The following is a 17474-nucleotide window of genomic DNA, read 5'->3' on the forward strand; positions in this document are numbered from 1 at the left end:
AACATTTTATTTATGTGGGAGCCCACAGACGTTTCCTAGTGAGATCTGAGCTTGCTTTACACAGCAGGGCTGCATTAGGGGATGGCTGGACCACGTGCCAGGTCACCAGGTGTCTGGGATGGTCTGCACTTGACTGTGCTGGGGGAGGTCTTTTGCTCCACCCCTTGGCATTTCTTTAAAAAGCCCTTTAGTAGAGACAGAAGCGACTGGTGGATTTGGACCCAGGCCCTCCCAAGACTATCTTGTGTTTTCTGTCTCTTTCTCTACATATATCTTTCTATCTCCAAATTCCTTTTTTCTCCCTAATCAAAAGTACCCTAAGGGAATAAGAGGGAGCGGGTCTCCCTCAATTTTATTTCAATTTTTTTTTTCACTTTACATACCAACCACACTCCCCTCACCCCACCCCCACCCCCACCCCATCCACTCCCATTGGCCGAGCTCTTTATGTCCTTCTCTGTGACCTGCATCCTTTATGCCTGGCCCCTGTGGAGATCTGAGCTGGAGACTCTTGACTCAGCATCAAGCTGACCGAGGCCTTTTGCCTCCTCTGGGTCAGTGGAGTTTCATCCCTGGCTCAGGAAGAGGCTCTTAGCTCCGGTAACTTTGTGATCACCCTTACTGAATAGGGTGATGTGCTGAAGAGGCTGTGGCCGTTAGCAAGAAAGAGAGGACATGAAGAATGGTCCCCTGACTCTCCTGGGCATTTTTTATTTAGCAGTCAGCCAAAGCATGCAGGGTAATGTACCACGCAGACACTGGCCAACGGCCTCCTGTTCTCTGAGTTGAACCTAAGAACATCCGCTCCTGGTGGGACTGAACTCTCTAGAAGCCAGGAGGGGTTATGACGTCAGTATTCTTTTAGACTAAAGCGTTAGCAGATTTGTTGTTGAATGAGCACCAGGAGAACTCTTTGGCCAAAAATAAATTGTGGAGATCTGATAGGCAAGAGAACAAGTTCTTTTCAAACAGCGTCACAAAAGAGAAGGAAATTACAGGCTCCATGAGGTATTTGGGGAAATAGAGCTTTCTCTTTTTACAGGAAGTTAAAAAGTTCACATTATGTAACTTGGTCCTCAAGAAAAAGATCTATGGGGGCTGGAGAGATGGCTCAGTCAGAAAGGAGCTTGCTGGGTAAGCAAGGAGGCCATGAGCTCGGCTCCCTAGCATCCATGTAAAAAGCCAGACCTAGTGGTGTGTGCCTAGAATCCCAGTGCCGGGCAAGCAGAGACAGGGATCCATGGGACTTGCTGGCTGGGCAGTCCAGACAAACTAGTGAGCGGCAGGTTCAGGGAGAGACCATGTCTGACAAAATAAGACAGGGAGTGATGGGGAAGGATTATCTGGTGTGGACACTCCACCCCCTGTCTACACACACACACACACACACACACACACACACACACACACGAAAATAAAGACAACGCAAGACTGTCCTCCTCTGGTGAGCTTAACCCTAACCTCACTGATTTATGTGTGTGATACTGGGGTATAAGATGCATTTCTCGGGTCCAGATCGTGTATGGATAAGTATGAGTTCCCTGTGGCTACTGTAACAGATGACCACAAACGGCTTAAGGCGATTGTCATGAACAGTGGATGCTTGCTACGTGAATTCTCTCATAGAGACAGGAGGTCTGAGACCCGAGGGCCGTGCTCTCTCTGAAGGCTTAGGGAGGGGGTCTTCTTCTCTTGCCTCTCCTACTTCTGTCCGCTCCAGGAATCTCTTGCCTCGGGGCTGAACCAGGCCAATCTCTGCTTTTGTCCCGAGTGGCTTCGCTATGGTCCTCCAGTCTAAATTCCCATCCCCTTTAGCTTATAAGGATGCCTGCTAATCATGGGATGTAGGACTGCCAGGAAGTCAGGGGACGCTCACCGTGAGATGCTTATATACATTTGCAGAACTATGTTTCCAAATAAGGTCATAATCACTGTGCTGGCCTGGGGTTAAGTACTTGGACCTGTCATCTCTGGGGTCCACTATTTAATCCATTATGTCAGAAAAGCATCCTGGTCCAGTGTCCCTCAGTGACTCACTCCCTACCTGCCTGTACTGAGATGACTCCTAGAACTGCAAGAGCCCAGAAGCAGAAATTCAAGTACTTACAAAACTAATTTTCCCAGGCAAGCCAACCACAAGCGTGGAGTACTGATGCATGCCGCCTTGTGTGCCAGAAGGTGAAACATTCGCCAGAGCGGGAAGGAGAGAACTGTCTCAGAATGAAACAGAGTCAAGGCAATGGGAACCCCTCTGGCTAAAACCAAACACTGAAGTGCCAGAGACTGCCTGATTCAGTCTCAGGGTTTTTTGTTTTTCTTGTTTGGTTGGTTTAATTGGTTTGGTTTTTTGAGACAGGGTTTTCCTGGAACTCACTCTGTAGACCAGGCTGGCCTAAAACTCACAGAGATCCACATTGCCTCTGCCTCCCGAGTGCTGGGATTAAAGGCGTGCGCCGCCGCCGCCTGGCTTCAGTCTCAGGATTTGAGGGCTTTTTACAGAAAGGATCCGGACTATTCCAGGTGATATTCTGGCAGAGCATCTGTCTTCTGTTTTCTTCTCTTCCTTCACCTGGAAATAGACTGTGAACGACTCAGAAAGAAAATCCATGTTTTTATGTAAAAACAACCCGCAGAGGGTAGAGAGAATCGTGCCAAAGCCTCACGAGGTTTGTGGTCTTGTGCTGCATTGGACTGCATTGTTTGGTGGCAGTTTTGTTTGCTTTTGTGAGGCAGGGTCTGACCATAGAGTCCAAGCTAGCCTTGAACTTACTGCAGCCCAGGCTATCCTTAAACTCAAGGCAATCCTCCTGCTTCAGCCTTCCAAGTGCCAAGATAACAGGTGTATAGTCCCATACCCTGCTAAACATATGTGGTTTACGTCTTCCTGACTATTTATGAAAAATAAAGTTACACACACACACACACACACACACACTTAACCGTTGCACCTGTTTGGGGTGGCTGTGATTTTGTGTCAGGTTACTTCATAAAGGTGGTTGGATGATAACATGGAGAAGTCAACATCACTGGACTTAAACCTAAAGCCTACATATCCCAGAGGATGGAAGCAGGCTAGCCCACCCAGGGCTCAAGAGAAGCACTGCTTTGGTCAGAGACAGAGCAAGGGGAGGGTGAGGCCCGCATTGTGAGGAAAGGTGAGGCAGGCTGGGGAGAGGGCTGAGAGCTGCCCTCTCCCCAGAGGGCACTGTGCTACAAGAACATTCATGAATTTTTTTTTTTCCGGGGCTGAGGACCGAACCCAGGGCCTAGCGTTCTACCACTGAGCTAAATCCTCCACCCCGACATTCATGAATTATATGTCTGGCCCTGGCCCTACCTGCCTCTGTGTGCCTGAGAATAGAGAAATTCTGGCCAGATCTGAGAATTAGAGGAGGTGGTGGCAGGGTATCCAGAACTGGCCTGAAGGTTTGGAACGTGACTTTCACAGGCTCACAAAAGATGAATTTCAGGCTGCTGTCCACAAGGTGACCGACCTTTGGTTCGGCTCTGGGGCTAACGGTTGGCAGAGAGATGCATGCAGAATCTGAGAAAGCACAGTTATGACAGATCCTTCAGCTGCCCCCAGTGGACAACAGAGAGCTGAGACTCACGTTGTCCTTCCCTGCTTTGTTCTAGAAGCCATGCCTGTTAGCACTCAGGAGGCAGAGGCAGGCAGATTTCTGAGTTCAAGGCCAGCCTGGTCTACAGAGTGAATTCCAGGACAGCTGGGGATCTTTAAAGTTTCTTTGCTTATTGTTGACTTTATATTGCCTTAAATGTTGGATTTTTGTTTGTTTGTTTGTTTCTCTGTGTAGCTTTGCGCCTTTCCTGAAACTCGCTCTGTAGACCAGGCTGGCCTCGAACTCACAGAGATCCTCCTGCCTCTGCCTCTCGAGTGCTGGGATTAAAGGCGTGCGCCACCACCTCCTGGCAAACGTTAGATGTTTTAATAGGAAACTAAAAGCCAACTTTCTGTTACTCAGGGATGATGGAAGCAGGTGAGGTAACTTGGGGTCACTCTTCGGGCAGAGAGGAATCAGAGGGGTGGACCTGTACTCTTCCCTCTGCCAGCTGTGGCAGGCATCAGAAGCCAGTGAGAAAGACTGGACTGGCGACTGGTTTGCTCTTTCTCGCCACAAGACAGCAGCACTTCCAGAGAGAGTGTTGTAAATGTGGCTGCTCTTCTCCCACAGGTACGCCAAGTACTACAAGGAAAACAACGTGGAAAAGCGGACTCTGATCAAAGCCTATGGGATCCGTTTTGACATCCTGGTGTTCGGCACCGTAAGTCTCTCTTTCCTGTGGCTGTCTAATTATGAACGTAGCGAGGAGTGACTGCTGGTGGCCGGACTCAGTAGCTGGCTCTGTGCGATTCACTTGCGGAATGAGACGAGGGAGAGATGTATTGGGGCCTCTGTTCAATGAACAAACCATCTGAAGAACATGAAATGTGACTGAGGGGAAAAAATCCAAATATCCAACCTTTGTTTTATTTTTCTGGGACAGGCTTTTGCTCCGTAGCCAAGCTGGCCTTGAATTCCCAATCCTCCTGCCTCATCCTTCTCAGGGCTGGGATTATAGGTGTGCCCCCATACACCTAGCTCTAATATTCAGCTTTTCAGATACTTTAATGGGGAGCTGGAGAGCTGGCTCAGAGGGTAAATAAAGTGTTTACCGACAGGCATGAGGACCTGGGTTCGGACCCCCAGAACCCAACACTGGAGGGAGAGATAGGAGGATTCCGGGGACTCACTGGCCAGCCAGGTTCACTGAGAAACTCATCTCAAAAGCAATCACACAGATTGAGGGCAGATGTTCCAAAATCAACCTCCTCTACAGGTATGCATGGGCAAGCACACCTGTACACATACACACGCACATGGAACAGATAGTGCACAATAAATAAATAAATAAACCGCATCTCAAACTGAGCTGGGGTGTAGCTCAGCAGGTAGAATGTGTGCCTACGGGAGATAAGAAGGCCTGGGTCTGATCTCCACCACGTAAAGCACACCATGCTTGGCGGCATGTGATTGATGCCACATTGTAACAAAAGAATCAATCATATGCAAAGTCAGGTGTGGTGGTACACACTTTTAATCTGAAGGCAGAGGCACATGATCTATGAGTTTGGGGCAGCATGATCTACACACCAAATTCCAGGCCAGTAAGACTCTGTCTCAAGTTAAATAAATAGGAAGGAAGAGAAAAGAACCCATAAAATAAGTGAATGGAAAGGTCACTGAGAGCAGACCTTGAAGAGACCAATAAGAAGACAGATGGGCTGGGTGGTGGTGGCTCACGCCTTTAATCCCAGCTCCCGGGAGACAGAGGCAGGCGGATCTCTGTGAGTTCAAGCCCAGCCTGGTCTAAAGATTGAATTCCAGGACAGCCAAGGCTACACGGAGAAACCCTGTCTCAAAAAACCAAAAAAAAAAAAAAAAAAAAAAAAAAAAAAGGCAGATGGATGTAGACATGTCTGCTCCCCCAGTCATCCTACACTATGGGAGAGCTTGTCAGAAACCCTCGTCTCAGAGGTCCTCCCCTTACGGACCGACCACATCTCTCTAAAACATTCTAGATGGCGGAAAGGGGAAGCATGATGTCTCCCGGTCTCTGTGACAGTTGAGTACTCGGGTGTGTGCCTCAATGCTATCGCCGGCTTCTGCACATGCTAGATGCAGCAACTGCAAGTTGGCAAGAAACAAAAGGCGCCACTTAGAGTTCAGCTGAGTGATGCTCCCCGCTCTGTTTCAGGGAGGAAAATTTGACATCATCCAGCTGGTTGTGTACATTGGATCCACACTGTCCTACTTTGGCTTGGTAAGAGAGTCTCTTCCCCACCATTTAAGAAAGTGATTCAGGCCGGGCGGTGGTGGCGCACGCCTTTAACCCCAGCACTTGGGAGGCAGAGCCAGGCGGATTGCTGTGAGTTCGAGGGCAGCCTGGGCTACCAAGTGAGTTTCAGGAAAGGCGCAAAGCTACACAGAGAAACCCTGTCTCGAAAAACCAAAAAAAAAGAAAGAAAGAAAGTGATTCAGGCTGGGTGTCGGTGGCGCACGCCTTTAACCCCAGCACTCGGGAGACAGAGGCAGGCGGATCTCTGTGAGCTTGAGGCTAGCCCGGTGTCCATGGTGAGACCCAGGCTTGAAAAAACAACAGCCACAAAAACACCGAAGGACATGATGTGGCAGGGGACGTCTCACCGGCACGGTGTCTGCTTTTCCACAGGCCACTGTTTTCATTGACTTGCTCATCAACACCTACTCCAGTGCCTTCTGCAGGTCCAGCGTTTACCCCTATTGTACATGCTGCGAACCTTGTGCAGTCAACGAGTACTACTACAGGAAAAAGTGTGAGTCGGTGGTGGAGCCGAAGCGGGTAAGGCATGCTGTCCCTGTCAGATCCCCCCAACACACACACACACACACACACACACACACACACACACACACACACAGATTCTTCTAGGTGGCTAAAAAGTGTGTGTGTGTGTGTGTGTGTGTGTGTGTGTGTGTGTGTGTGTGGAAATAGGCCATAATCACAGGTTCATCTCTAAGTGGGCCAGTTCCTTGACAACCCGAAACAACTGTCTCTCTGATGAATCCTTCGATTTTGAGAAAGAAAAGAAGCAAAAATGGAGAAGCAACATAGACAGGAAGACTTTTTTGTTGTTGTTTTTTTTTTTGAGACAGGGTTTCTCTGTGTAGCTTTGTGCCTTTCCTGGAACTCACTCTGTGGCCCAGACGGGCCTCGAACTCACAGAGATCCGCCTGCCTCTGCCTCCCGAGTGCTGGGATTAAAGGCGTGCACAACCACCGCCGGTCCGGGAAGATGAATTTTTACGTTCCGGTCCAGATTTGGTCATTTATTAAATCGGTACAGTCCCTCCCTGACCCCATATAGTACAATGGCCTCCAAGAACAAATCATAAGGCAGTGACTAATAATATTTCAATGGGAGTGTTTTGTCCTGGTTTTTCCATTTCTCCATACCTTTCTAGAGAAACCTTTACGCAGATGTATACAGTGTTTAGGATGGTCACTAAATTCTGTTAAATTATTAACACTGCTTGTTAAATTACTAATAGCCGAGCCGGGCAGTGGTGGCGCATGCCTTTAATCCCAGCACTGGGGAGGCAGAGCCAGGCGGATCTCTGTGAGTTTGAGGCCAGCCTGGGCTACCAAGTGAGTTCTAGGAAAGGCACAAAGCTACACAGAGAAACCCTGTCTCGAAAAACCAAAAAAAAAAAAAAAAATTACTAATAGCCAAGCAATAGTTTAGTAATGCAACATTTGCTCAGCATGTGTGAGGCCTGGGTTCGATCCCCAGTATTGCAAAATAAATGAATAAATAATAGGAAGAAACAACATCTATCCAAATGTCTACTGGGTGAATGGCAAAAGACGCCATGATAAACCCATGGTAAACAATACCAGTTACCACTCAGGTCAGTATTATTAGCAAGAAAGAAAATAAAGCCTTTAGCTACACACACACACACACACACACACACACACACACACACACACACCCCACTCACTAGAATGAGGTAGATGGACCAGGTATGTTTGCACATGCCGGCCCTTACATAGTAGTCTGAGGCAAGAAGAATGTGAGTTCCAGATCAACCTGAAACAACAACAACAACAACAACAAATAAACCCAGAAAGTTGGATGTGGAGCCTCATGTCTATAATCCTGGCACTGGAGATACTAAGGCAGGTGGACTGCCTTGAGTGCAAGGCTAGTCTAGGCTACAGAATAAGACATTGTCTCAAACAAAACAAAACAAAACAAAACAAAACAAAACAAAACAAAAAAACCCTCATAGGTCTGGAGTGAGAAGCAGAGATGGGGGAGGGAAGAGAGAGATTAACTACTCCTGTGTCAGTCACAGAGACAGTAAACGGCAGGGCTGGGATTCCACCTGAGGCTAGCTGGCCTCAGAATCTGCTATAACCACTTAGGTTCAGGTGATAACTTGAGCAAATAGCCAAGATGTTTTGTTGAGAGGAAAAAGGTAAATAAGAGAACTATATATCACCATTTATAGGTTCGAAAGGCAACTACACACACAATCTACTTCTATGCATTCTCTATACATGCATTTCACAAATGTACATGTATATATGCATATGTATGTCCTGGACCCACACGAGAGTGTTGACACCAGTGGTTGCTGGTAGCTTCTGACAAAGAGCCTAAGGCAGGAGGGTAGGTACCTGCACTGTTTTGATTTTACTACTTTGGACTCCCTGAGGCAGGTCTACTCCACTCACTTTCATGCTCCCCACAGAGAAACCTCTGGCTCCTTGAACACAAAGAGGGTTACTTTGTTTTGCCCTGGGAACATCACTGCCCTTTCCCAGGGGCCAAAGCACAGTTCATTGTTTATTGTCTATTGTCTTTGTGCTGGTGACGGAAATGAAAGTTCAGCCAAGCTCAGTGTGGTGCCACTGGCCTGCAGTCCCAGCAGGAGGTAGACTGAGGCAGGAGGATGTCGAATCTGAGGCTAGTCCAGATTGGAGAATAAGACCCCGACTCAAAAAAGAAAATAAGGAGAGAAGAAGAACAGAGAGGGGAGAGGAAGGAGAGGGATGGAGGAAGGGACGGAGGGAGGGGGGAGGGGGGAGGGAGGGGAAGAGGAAGATTAGTTCACCTTTGTAACTAAAGCTCAACATGGCCCCTCCCAGATGAGTGAAATTTAACAAACATGTAAACAAATAAAGGACAACACCACAGCCCCCCAGAGACTACACCCATGGACACTGGACTCAGGAGACTCAGCACAGGCCATTACACTGTGCTGGGGCCTCGCTGGACTGTGGCCAGGATGGCTCTCCCAGTTAGGGTGCGCGGGGTTCCATGTCTGACTTCCCTTTAGGTCTTGGCTAGCTTGCTTTGTCGTGTGGTCAGTGCGATTAGCAGAGGAGTTCACATGCGTGTGAACAGGAGATTCTTGTAACTTCCGTACAGAGCAGACTTTTTTTTTTTTTTTTAGACAGGGTTTCTCTGTGTAGTTTTGGTGCCTGTCCTGGATCTCACTCTGTAGACCAGGCTGGCCTCGAACTCACAGAGATCTGCCTGCCTCTGCCTCCCGAGTGCTGGGATTAAGGCGTGCGCCACCACTGCCCAGCCCCAGAGCAGACTTTTGTCCTTCTTTTTCTAGACATTAAAGTATGTGTCCTTTGTGGACGAACCCTACATTCGGATGGTGGACCAGCAGCTGCTCGGGAAGAGTCTGCAAGTTGTCAAAGGCCAAGAAGTTCCAGTAAGTGAAAACATTTAGTCTTCTTTTTTAGGAGATGTCGCTCTTAAATATAAACACTTGGAGATATTTATATAAATCACAGTTGATGAATTTTAGCCAAGTAAACATACGCATGGGACCAGCACCCAGATTGAAAAATGAGCTGCTCCGGGGCTGATGGGGTGTTCAGAGGGTGGAGGTGTTTGCCTGCCAAAGCTGATGACCTGAGTTGGATCCCTGGGATCCACATGGGGAAGGAAAGAACCAATTCCAGCAAGTTAGCTTCTGATCTCCTATGATACATGTGCACACACACACACAAATGCACACACACACACACACAAATGTACGTGCAAATAAATCTAATAAAATGAGATGTTTTGTATAGCTCATAGTAGAGTTTGGGGGTTTTGTTCGTTTGTTTTTGGTTTTTGGTTTTGGTTTTTTGAGACAGGGTTTCTCTGTGTAGCCCTGGCTGTGCTGGAACTCGCTCTGTAGACCAGGCTGGCCTCGAACTCACAGAGATCCGCCTGCCTCTGCCTCTCAAGTGCTGGGATTTAATAGTAGAGTACTTATCCAGAGGAGGAAAGACAGAAAGAAACTGAATATTCCAGAAGTTCTTTTTATGCCTCTCCTGAATTGCCATCTTCTCTTAAAAAATAGTCTTCCTGCATCTAAGGCTTAGGATCTAGTTTTTGTTGTTCTTTTGAGACAAGGTCTCATTATGCTGCCTTGGATGGACTGGAACTTTAATGGAGACCAGGTTGGCCTGGAATTCATAGAGATTGACCTGCTTCTGGATCCCGAGGGCTGGGATTAAAGGCATGCGCTACCACCACCGAGGTTAAGGATTAGTTTTGATTCTAGAATTGTATAAAAGAACTGTACAAGCTGGGTACAGCTGTCTAGACCTGTAACTCCAGTACTTGAAAGGTTGAGGCAGGGAGATCGCTTGGACCCAGGAGTTCAGACCAGGCTGGGAAACCCAGTGAGACGTTGTCATAAAACACACTCTGTTGAAAGTGGCGCATGCCTTTCATCCCAGCACTCGGGAGGCAGAGGCAGGTGGATCTCTTGTGAGTTCGAGACCAGCCTGGGCTACAGAGTGAGTTCCAGGACAGGCGCAAAGCTGCACAGAGAAACCCTGTCTTGAAAAATCAAAAACAAAACAAAAAGTCTGACTCCTATCATCCATTATTTTAGTGAGTTATCCGACATTGCATATGGTGATAGTTCATGCTCATTTTTGTATAACTTCTGCTTTGTAAACATTCATTTTGTTTACCCACTCAGCATGGAAGTTCATTTGGGGAGTTTCTAGTATGGGGGCAAATGTCAGTCATGCCATGATGGCAAACATATGGCATTCTGTCACTCCCGAGAGTAACGGCCAGCATATGTTTTGTGTTAAAAGACACCAACAAACAGCTACGAGGTGGCTGGGATCATGTGTGTTCCCCACAGTTCCGGCCGCTGGCACTAGATGTATTGATTTCCTGTGGCCATAACCAGCGACCACAAACTAGACGGCTTCAACAGCAGGTTTACACTCCAGTCAGGACCTAACCGGCTGAGGTTAAAGGTCTCAGCAGGGCACTGGATCCCCCTGGAGGCTTCAGGGAAGAATCCTCCTGCCACCGGCTGGGCCCCAGCAGGCTTCCACACCAGTGTAGAAAGCACAGGCTTCTACCTCATTTCCCTTCTCAGCAGACAGCTTGGCTAGTTCATTCTCTGCCAGAGGTTTTTGGTGAGCTTTTAAGAATATGGTATCAGGGCTGGAGAGATGGCTCAGAGGTTAAGAGCACTGGCTGTTCTTCCAGTGGTCCTGAGTTCAATTCCCAGCAACCATATGGTGGCTCACAACCATCTGTAACGAGATCTGGTGCCCTCTTCTGGCCTGCAGGCTAAACACTCACTGTATACATAATAAATAAATAAATCTTAAAAAAGAAAAAAAAATGTGGTATCAGATTCAAGGAATTTCTCTTTTGTGATATATATATCATGAATGAATATGGAATTTAAAAAATTTTTCTACTTTTTAAATAATCTGTGAGGTTTTCTTTTTCCTGTTATGAGGTGAATTTCAATGATTTGTCTAAGTTGGGGAATACTAGGGCTTGCACTGAGGTCCTTGAATATCTAGGGAAATATAGTACTACTGAGTACTACACCCCTGTGTTATTTCAGGACAAAGTCTTGGTGAATTGCCAGGGATGATCCTCAGCCTTCCAAGCTGCTGGAACTTACTGATTTACAAAGGCTGGGTATTGTTGTTTTACTCTTTTACTTTTTGGGGGCCCGCTACCCAGCTCCCAAATACACACACACACACACACACACACACACACACACAGGCTTATTCTTTCTTATGAATGCCCGGCCTCAGCTTGGCTTGTTTCTTGCCAGCTTTTCTTAAATTATCCCATCTACTTTTTGCCTCTGCCTTTTATCTTTCTCTATTTCTGTATACCTTATACCTTTCTTTACTTCTTTGTGTTTTGTTTTGTTTTGTTTTTGTTTTTTTTGTTTTTTGTTTTTTTTTTTTTTTCGAGACAGGGTTTCTCTGCGTAGCTTTGTGCCTTTCCTGGTGCTCACTTGGTAGCCCAGGCTGGCCTCGAACTCACAGAGATCCGCCTGGCTCTGCCTCCAGAGTGCTGGGATTAAAGGCATGCACCACCACCGCCCAGCACCTTTCTTTACTTCTTACTCTGTGGCTAGCTGTGTAGCTAGGTGGCTGGCCCCTGGAGTTCTCCTTTCCTCCTCTCTCTCTCTTGCTCCTAGATCTCCTTTCCCAGATTTCTCCTATTTATTCTCTCTGCCTGCCAGCCCCACCTATCCTTTCTCCTGCCTTGCTATTGGCCAGTTCTTTATTAGACCATCAGGTGTTTTAGACAGGCAAAGTATCACAGCTTCACAGAGTTAAACAAATGCAACATAAAAGAAGGCGACACATCTTTGCATCATTAAACAAATATTCCACAGCATAAACAAATGTAACACATCTTAAGCTAATACTCCACAACAGCTAGGCATGTGTGTAGGCTTGTGTGCATGTTTGTCCATGTGAATGCATGTGTGTGCAAGTGTGTATGGACACCGGAAGTTGAGATCACTCGTCTTCCCCAATCACTCTCTACCTTCCATTATTGTTTCAAGACAGAGTCTCTCACAGAACCTGGAGCTCCCTAATTCTGATGACTGGCTGGCCAGTGAGCTCCGGAATCCTCCTGTCTCTGTGTCCTTGGCACTGGGACTTGAGGTGCACCATGCTCGGCTTCTTACCTGAGTGGGAGGGACCTGACACAGGTCCTTATCCTCGAGTGATAGGTACTTGGCCAGCTGAACCACTTCCTTATCTTACAACTTTCCAATTTACTATGATGTGCTGTTCTTTGCGTTTATTCATGGATTTGGTTAATATTTAAAACTTTTTTATCTCATCTTGGGAGAAACTGATGAAAATTTTCCTTTCTTATAATGTCCTTGCAGAATTTGGGTGGGAAGTGAACTATTTAGCTGAGTGCGTTGGTACAGGCAGGGATATCAGGAGTTCAAGACCAGCCTTATAAAGTATGTTTGGGGTCGTCCTGGGCTATAAGAAACTCTGTCTCAAAAAATATATATAGTATTTGAGAGTGTGTACATTTACCATTTTAAGGCATATAATTCAGTGACGTTTCATATGTCACAATGCTATTCAGTCAATGCCACCGACTCCAGAACTCTTGTGCCTTCTCAAAAAGAAACCCCAATCCATCACGCCGTCACTTCCCATTTCCAGTTGCCCCTGGTAACTATTCACTGACTTCCGATTGGTCCGTCTACTCTAGAAATTTGCATAAGATGGGTCATACACTTTGGGATCCTTCTGTCTTGTTTCTTTCACTTAGCATCATGTTTTCAAGGCTCATCTATGTTGCTCTGTGTTTCGGTCCGCCACTGTTCCGGTCTGTTTTATGGCTCAGTAGTCTTCGTGGATAGACAGACTGCCTGGATAGGTCAGCTGTTGTTCATCCACCCACTAGTCGGGGGATCCTGGGGTGGTTCAGCCTTTCATAAATAGCGCACCATTCACATACTCTTCACGCAGTGAATAAAGGCATATGTCACATAGACTAGGCGTGGCAATTCTGGCAACTTAGGAAGATAACAAATGGATATGCCAATAGAGAGAGTCTGGCAGGCACGGCAATATTAGGAACGAGTCAACAAATGCCTACCGTCTGCTGTGTACTGGGCACTGCCCCAGGCACCAAGATATGGAGCAAATAAACATAGTTGCTGCTCTCCCTTAAAAGACAACAGTCACCAAAGAAACATATTACCTAGTAAGATCCTCCCTGAGAGGTCAGCCCCATGAAGAGGGCAGTCTACTGTCTTGATGTGATGGGAGACTCATCCAGGAGGAGGCAGCCAGGGCAAGAGGCCATGTCCCCGTTGATACCTGGCTTTTCTGAATTTCATTTTCCAATACGTACAGCGGAGACAGGCATTTGCATTACAAGAGGTTCGTAACTTGATGGCAGAACAGCTGCCCCACCCCAATACAGATAAAAAGGTGATAGCTGTTCCATTCGCCTAATAATTACATGTGATCACATAGGTTGATGCAGCTACTGAGCCTAAATCCCAAATGAAGGGTCTGGAAACTTGACTTTTTCAGAGGCCTCGGATGGACATCACGAGCCTGTCTAGGCTGTCCCTGTCTCTCCACGACTCGCCTCCCGTTCCCGGACAACCTGAGGAAATGCAGCTGCTCCGGGAAGAGGTGGCCCCCAGGTCCGGGGACAGCCCAGGCTGGTGCCAGTGTGGAAACTGCCTCCCGTCTCGTCTACCGGAGAATCGCAGGGCCCTGGAAGAGCTGTGCTGCCGGAGGAAGTGGGGCCCCTGCATCACCACCTCGGCGCTCTTCCGGAAGCTCGTGCTGTCCAGGCAGACCCTGCAGCTCCTCCTGCTCTACCAGGAGCCCTTGCTGGGGCTGGAGGAAGAGGTCGGCAACCGCAGGCTGCGGCACTGCGCGTACGGGTGCTATGCCCTCTGGCGCTTCGGCTCCCAGGACATGGCTGACTTTGCCATCCTGCCCAGCTGCTGTCGCTGGCGGATCCGGAAGGAGTTCCCCAAGACTGAGGGGCAGTACAGTGGCTTCAAGTGTCCCTACTGACGGTACAGCTGGCACATTATGGTGGCTCCTCGGACAGCCTCCCTCGTAAAGACCTAGAGCCACGTTTTCAGACAAAGGGAACTTAGCTTCCCTCTCTTTTGTGTGTTGAGGACCTGATTAGACCAACCCACAGGCGCACCAGCCCTCGCCACGTGAATGAGAACCAGATGCAGATCTGAGCCTGGAGTCCGAGCCTGCCACCCTCAACCTTGAATGTGTACAGAGGGTCCTCATTTCCCAGCCTGCTTTCTCTGAATTAGCTTGAGAGCAGATTGAGATGGTGTAGGCGATCTCTTGTAAATGTTTACATCGCTCCATGGATGCAAAGGTCCAACCCTGAAAACGAAACCTTTGGCATTTGAGAATGCCCTGAGAGATTAAAGATGGCCACAGATTCTTTGACACCCACCCCCACAGCCCTCAAGACCCAAAAACATTTGTTCCCCCCTCCCCATTATGGGCAGCTCTGGTGGCTTTATCCAGTAGTGGATGTGACATTGCATCTATTTCAGGACCGTGTTTTAAGAGGCTAACGGCTTCCACTTCCTGTCCTTGGAACTCTTGCTGAGGGGAAGCCAGCCCAAGTTCAGAGTCTGACTCTAGGAGGCTTCTCTGTTGTAAGGAAGCCTGAGCAGCCCCACGGAGAAGTACCCAACCTGCTGCCAGCTCATCGCCTTGAAGCCCAGTCACCACACAGGGAGAGAGGCTGCCTTGGGTGATTCTGGCCCCTACTAACACGTGACTGGAACTGCAGGAGTCAGGCCAAAGCTCGAACTGCCCAGTCCATCCAGAGGTCTGCCCTCCTGTCCTAAGTCATTACATTTGGGGGAAAGGGGCTGGCACACAGCAATAGGTAACTGGGACAAGAGGTGGACATGGAGGCCTGGGGTCACCGCAAAATGTAACACTCTACTGGGCAGTTGTAAGAGGATTCCTTAACCCAGCCTAGAAGCCATGACATCTAACATATACAAGATAGAGTCTGGTCCTCATTGCTAGCCTATGGTTCTAAGTGACTATTGTCAGAAACTGGTAAAAGCCACCTCTGTGCCTTTAACATCCTGGACTTTACCGCCAATGAGTGTGGAGGCAATCTGAGTGCTACTTTATTTTTTTTTTTTAATTTTTAATTTTTTTTATTTTTTATTTAATTTTTTTTTTTTTTTTTTTTTTTTTTTTTTTTTGGTGCCAAAACCCAGGATCGAACCAGGGACCTGGGTGCTACTTTAAAAGGCAGCCCAAACTGCCAGGTGCAGAGCCATCCCAGTGCCCAGAAGGCCGAGGCAGGAAGGTGGAGTGTTTGGCCTGCATGTATGTCTGTGCACCACGCATGCCTGGTGCCTGTGGGGGTCGGAAGAGGGTATCAGAGCCCTGGAGTTGCACATGGTCGTGAGCCACCATGTGGGTGCTGGGAACCGAACCTGAGTCCTCCGCAAGAGCAACAAGTGGCCTTAACCACTGAGCCACCTCTCCAGCTTCAAAACCATGTCCTTAAGAAAAATAATCACAGCCGGGCAGTGGTGGTGCACGCCTTTAATCCCAGCACTCGGGAGGCAGAGGCAGGCGGATCTCTGTGAGTTCGAGGCCAGCCTGGGCTACCAAGTGAGTTCCAGGAAAGGCGCAAAGCTACACAGAGAAACCCTGTCTCGAAAAACCAAAGAAAAGAAAACAATCATAATCATAATAATTAAAAAAGGGGGAAGAGAGATGGTTCAGAGGGCAATGGCGTTTTCTGCACAAGCAAGAGGGCCTGAGTTTGGATCACAGCATCCACATAAAGAGCTGGTTCAGAGGGTGAAGGAGCCTGCCACCCATTCTCATGACCTGAGTTCAACCCCTGAAATCTGGGGGGGAAGTGGAGAACCAGCTCCTAAAAGTTGTTCTCTGACCTCCACATGTGCCCTCCCCCCCACACACACACCATACACCATACGTGCACACTGATAATAAATAAAATAATTTAATTTTTAAAGAAAAAGCCAGTACCCTTCACTGTCTTCTGCAACTGCTAAGCACTAAGAGTGGACAGTCACAGGTTGGGGGTCCCGCCTCAAGATTTCCTTTTTACGGTTTTTTTCATTAGACATGGCCGCTTGTTTCTAAAAGACTCTTCCGCAGAATAGAGACTGTGAGTATTACTGTGACTGATGATCTACTCTGAGACTTGCCATTTTGAGACTTTTAAGAGCCAGAAGCCATAACTATAGATTGGAAGGGTGGGGCCGAGATGGCTTAATGGAAAAGTGCATGCTGACAGGCTGGATGGCCTGGCCTGACCCACATGATGGGAAGAGAGAGCCGACTCCCCAAGGCGTCCTCTGACTTCCACACGCAAGCACTGGCCGCCCCCAGTACATGATGTAATATCATACATTTTTATAAACAGAGACTTCTACTGTAGTGATAGAAAACAGCATGGATAAAACCTATTTTTTTTTTAAGCCCAGAGTTTTATCTAGCTTTAAACTCAGGAATCACACTAGTTGCACCAGCTTTGATTTTTATTTTTTCCTATCTTTTTGGAGATTTTTTTTTTCCAAGACAGGGTTTCTCTGTACAGTTTTGGTGTCTGTCCTGGATCTCATTCTCTATAGCAAGCCGGCCTCGAACTCACAGAGATCTGCCTGGCTTTGCCTCCCGAGTACTGGGATTAAAAGTGTGCACCACCACTGCCCGGTTGGAGATATTTTTTTTTTTAAGTGGTCTGTATTTGGCCTCAGAGTTGAACTTTTTAGTCTAAGGATTCTTTGTAAGAGCTACAGGCTTCCTGTCCTGTGGCCTCAGAATCTTTGAAACTTCATCTCGATGCCTCCTTCCTAGTGTGCTTACATTTCCATGTTGCGGCCTCACATAGTGAATGATCACTGGATCCTTCTAGTGTTTTCTTTTGCCTTGGTCACTGGTGCTGTGGTGAGGGTGACATGCTATTCTGCAGCTGCAGTGGTCTGTGCATCCTTCCTGCGTGGGTATTGCCATGGTCCAGGTCGTAAACAGCCCAGTGTACAGGATCAGTTCTTTGCTGTTAGCCACATTCTGTTCTGTCCATTACCCGGTATT

General features: G+C 47.7%; 1 protein-coding gene across 2 annotated transcripts in view; it reads left to right on the forward strand.

The window, feature by feature from the left end:
- Positions 1-14857, forward strand: part of P2rx7 (purinergic receptor P2X 7) — a 37567-nt gene extending 22710 nt beyond the window's left edge. For both annotated transcript variants that reach the window (XM_028885885.2, XM_028885887.2), the window contains exons 9-13: positions 4194-4284; positions 5758-5823; positions 6232-6381; positions 9173-9274; positions 13920-14857. In XM_028885885.2, the coding sequence (XP_028741718.1) occupies positions 4194-4284; positions 5758-5823; positions 6232-6381; positions 9173-9274; positions 13920-14417 (907 nt within the window). In that variant the 3' untranslated portion in view covers positions 14418-14857. The remainder of the gene's footprint in view (positions 1-4193; positions 4285-5757; positions 5824-6231; positions 6382-9172; positions 9275-13919) is intronic.
- The last annotated feature ends 2617 nt before the right edge of the window (positions 14858-17474 follow it).

The sequence above is a fragment of the Peromyscus leucopus genome, chromosome 23 (assembly GCF_004664715.2).
Source record: "Peromyscus leucopus breed LL Stock chromosome 23, UCI_PerLeu_2.1, whole genome shotgun sequence".
NCBI lineage: Eukaryota > Metazoa > Chordata > Mammalia > Rodentia > Cricetidae > Peromyscus > Peromyscus leucopus.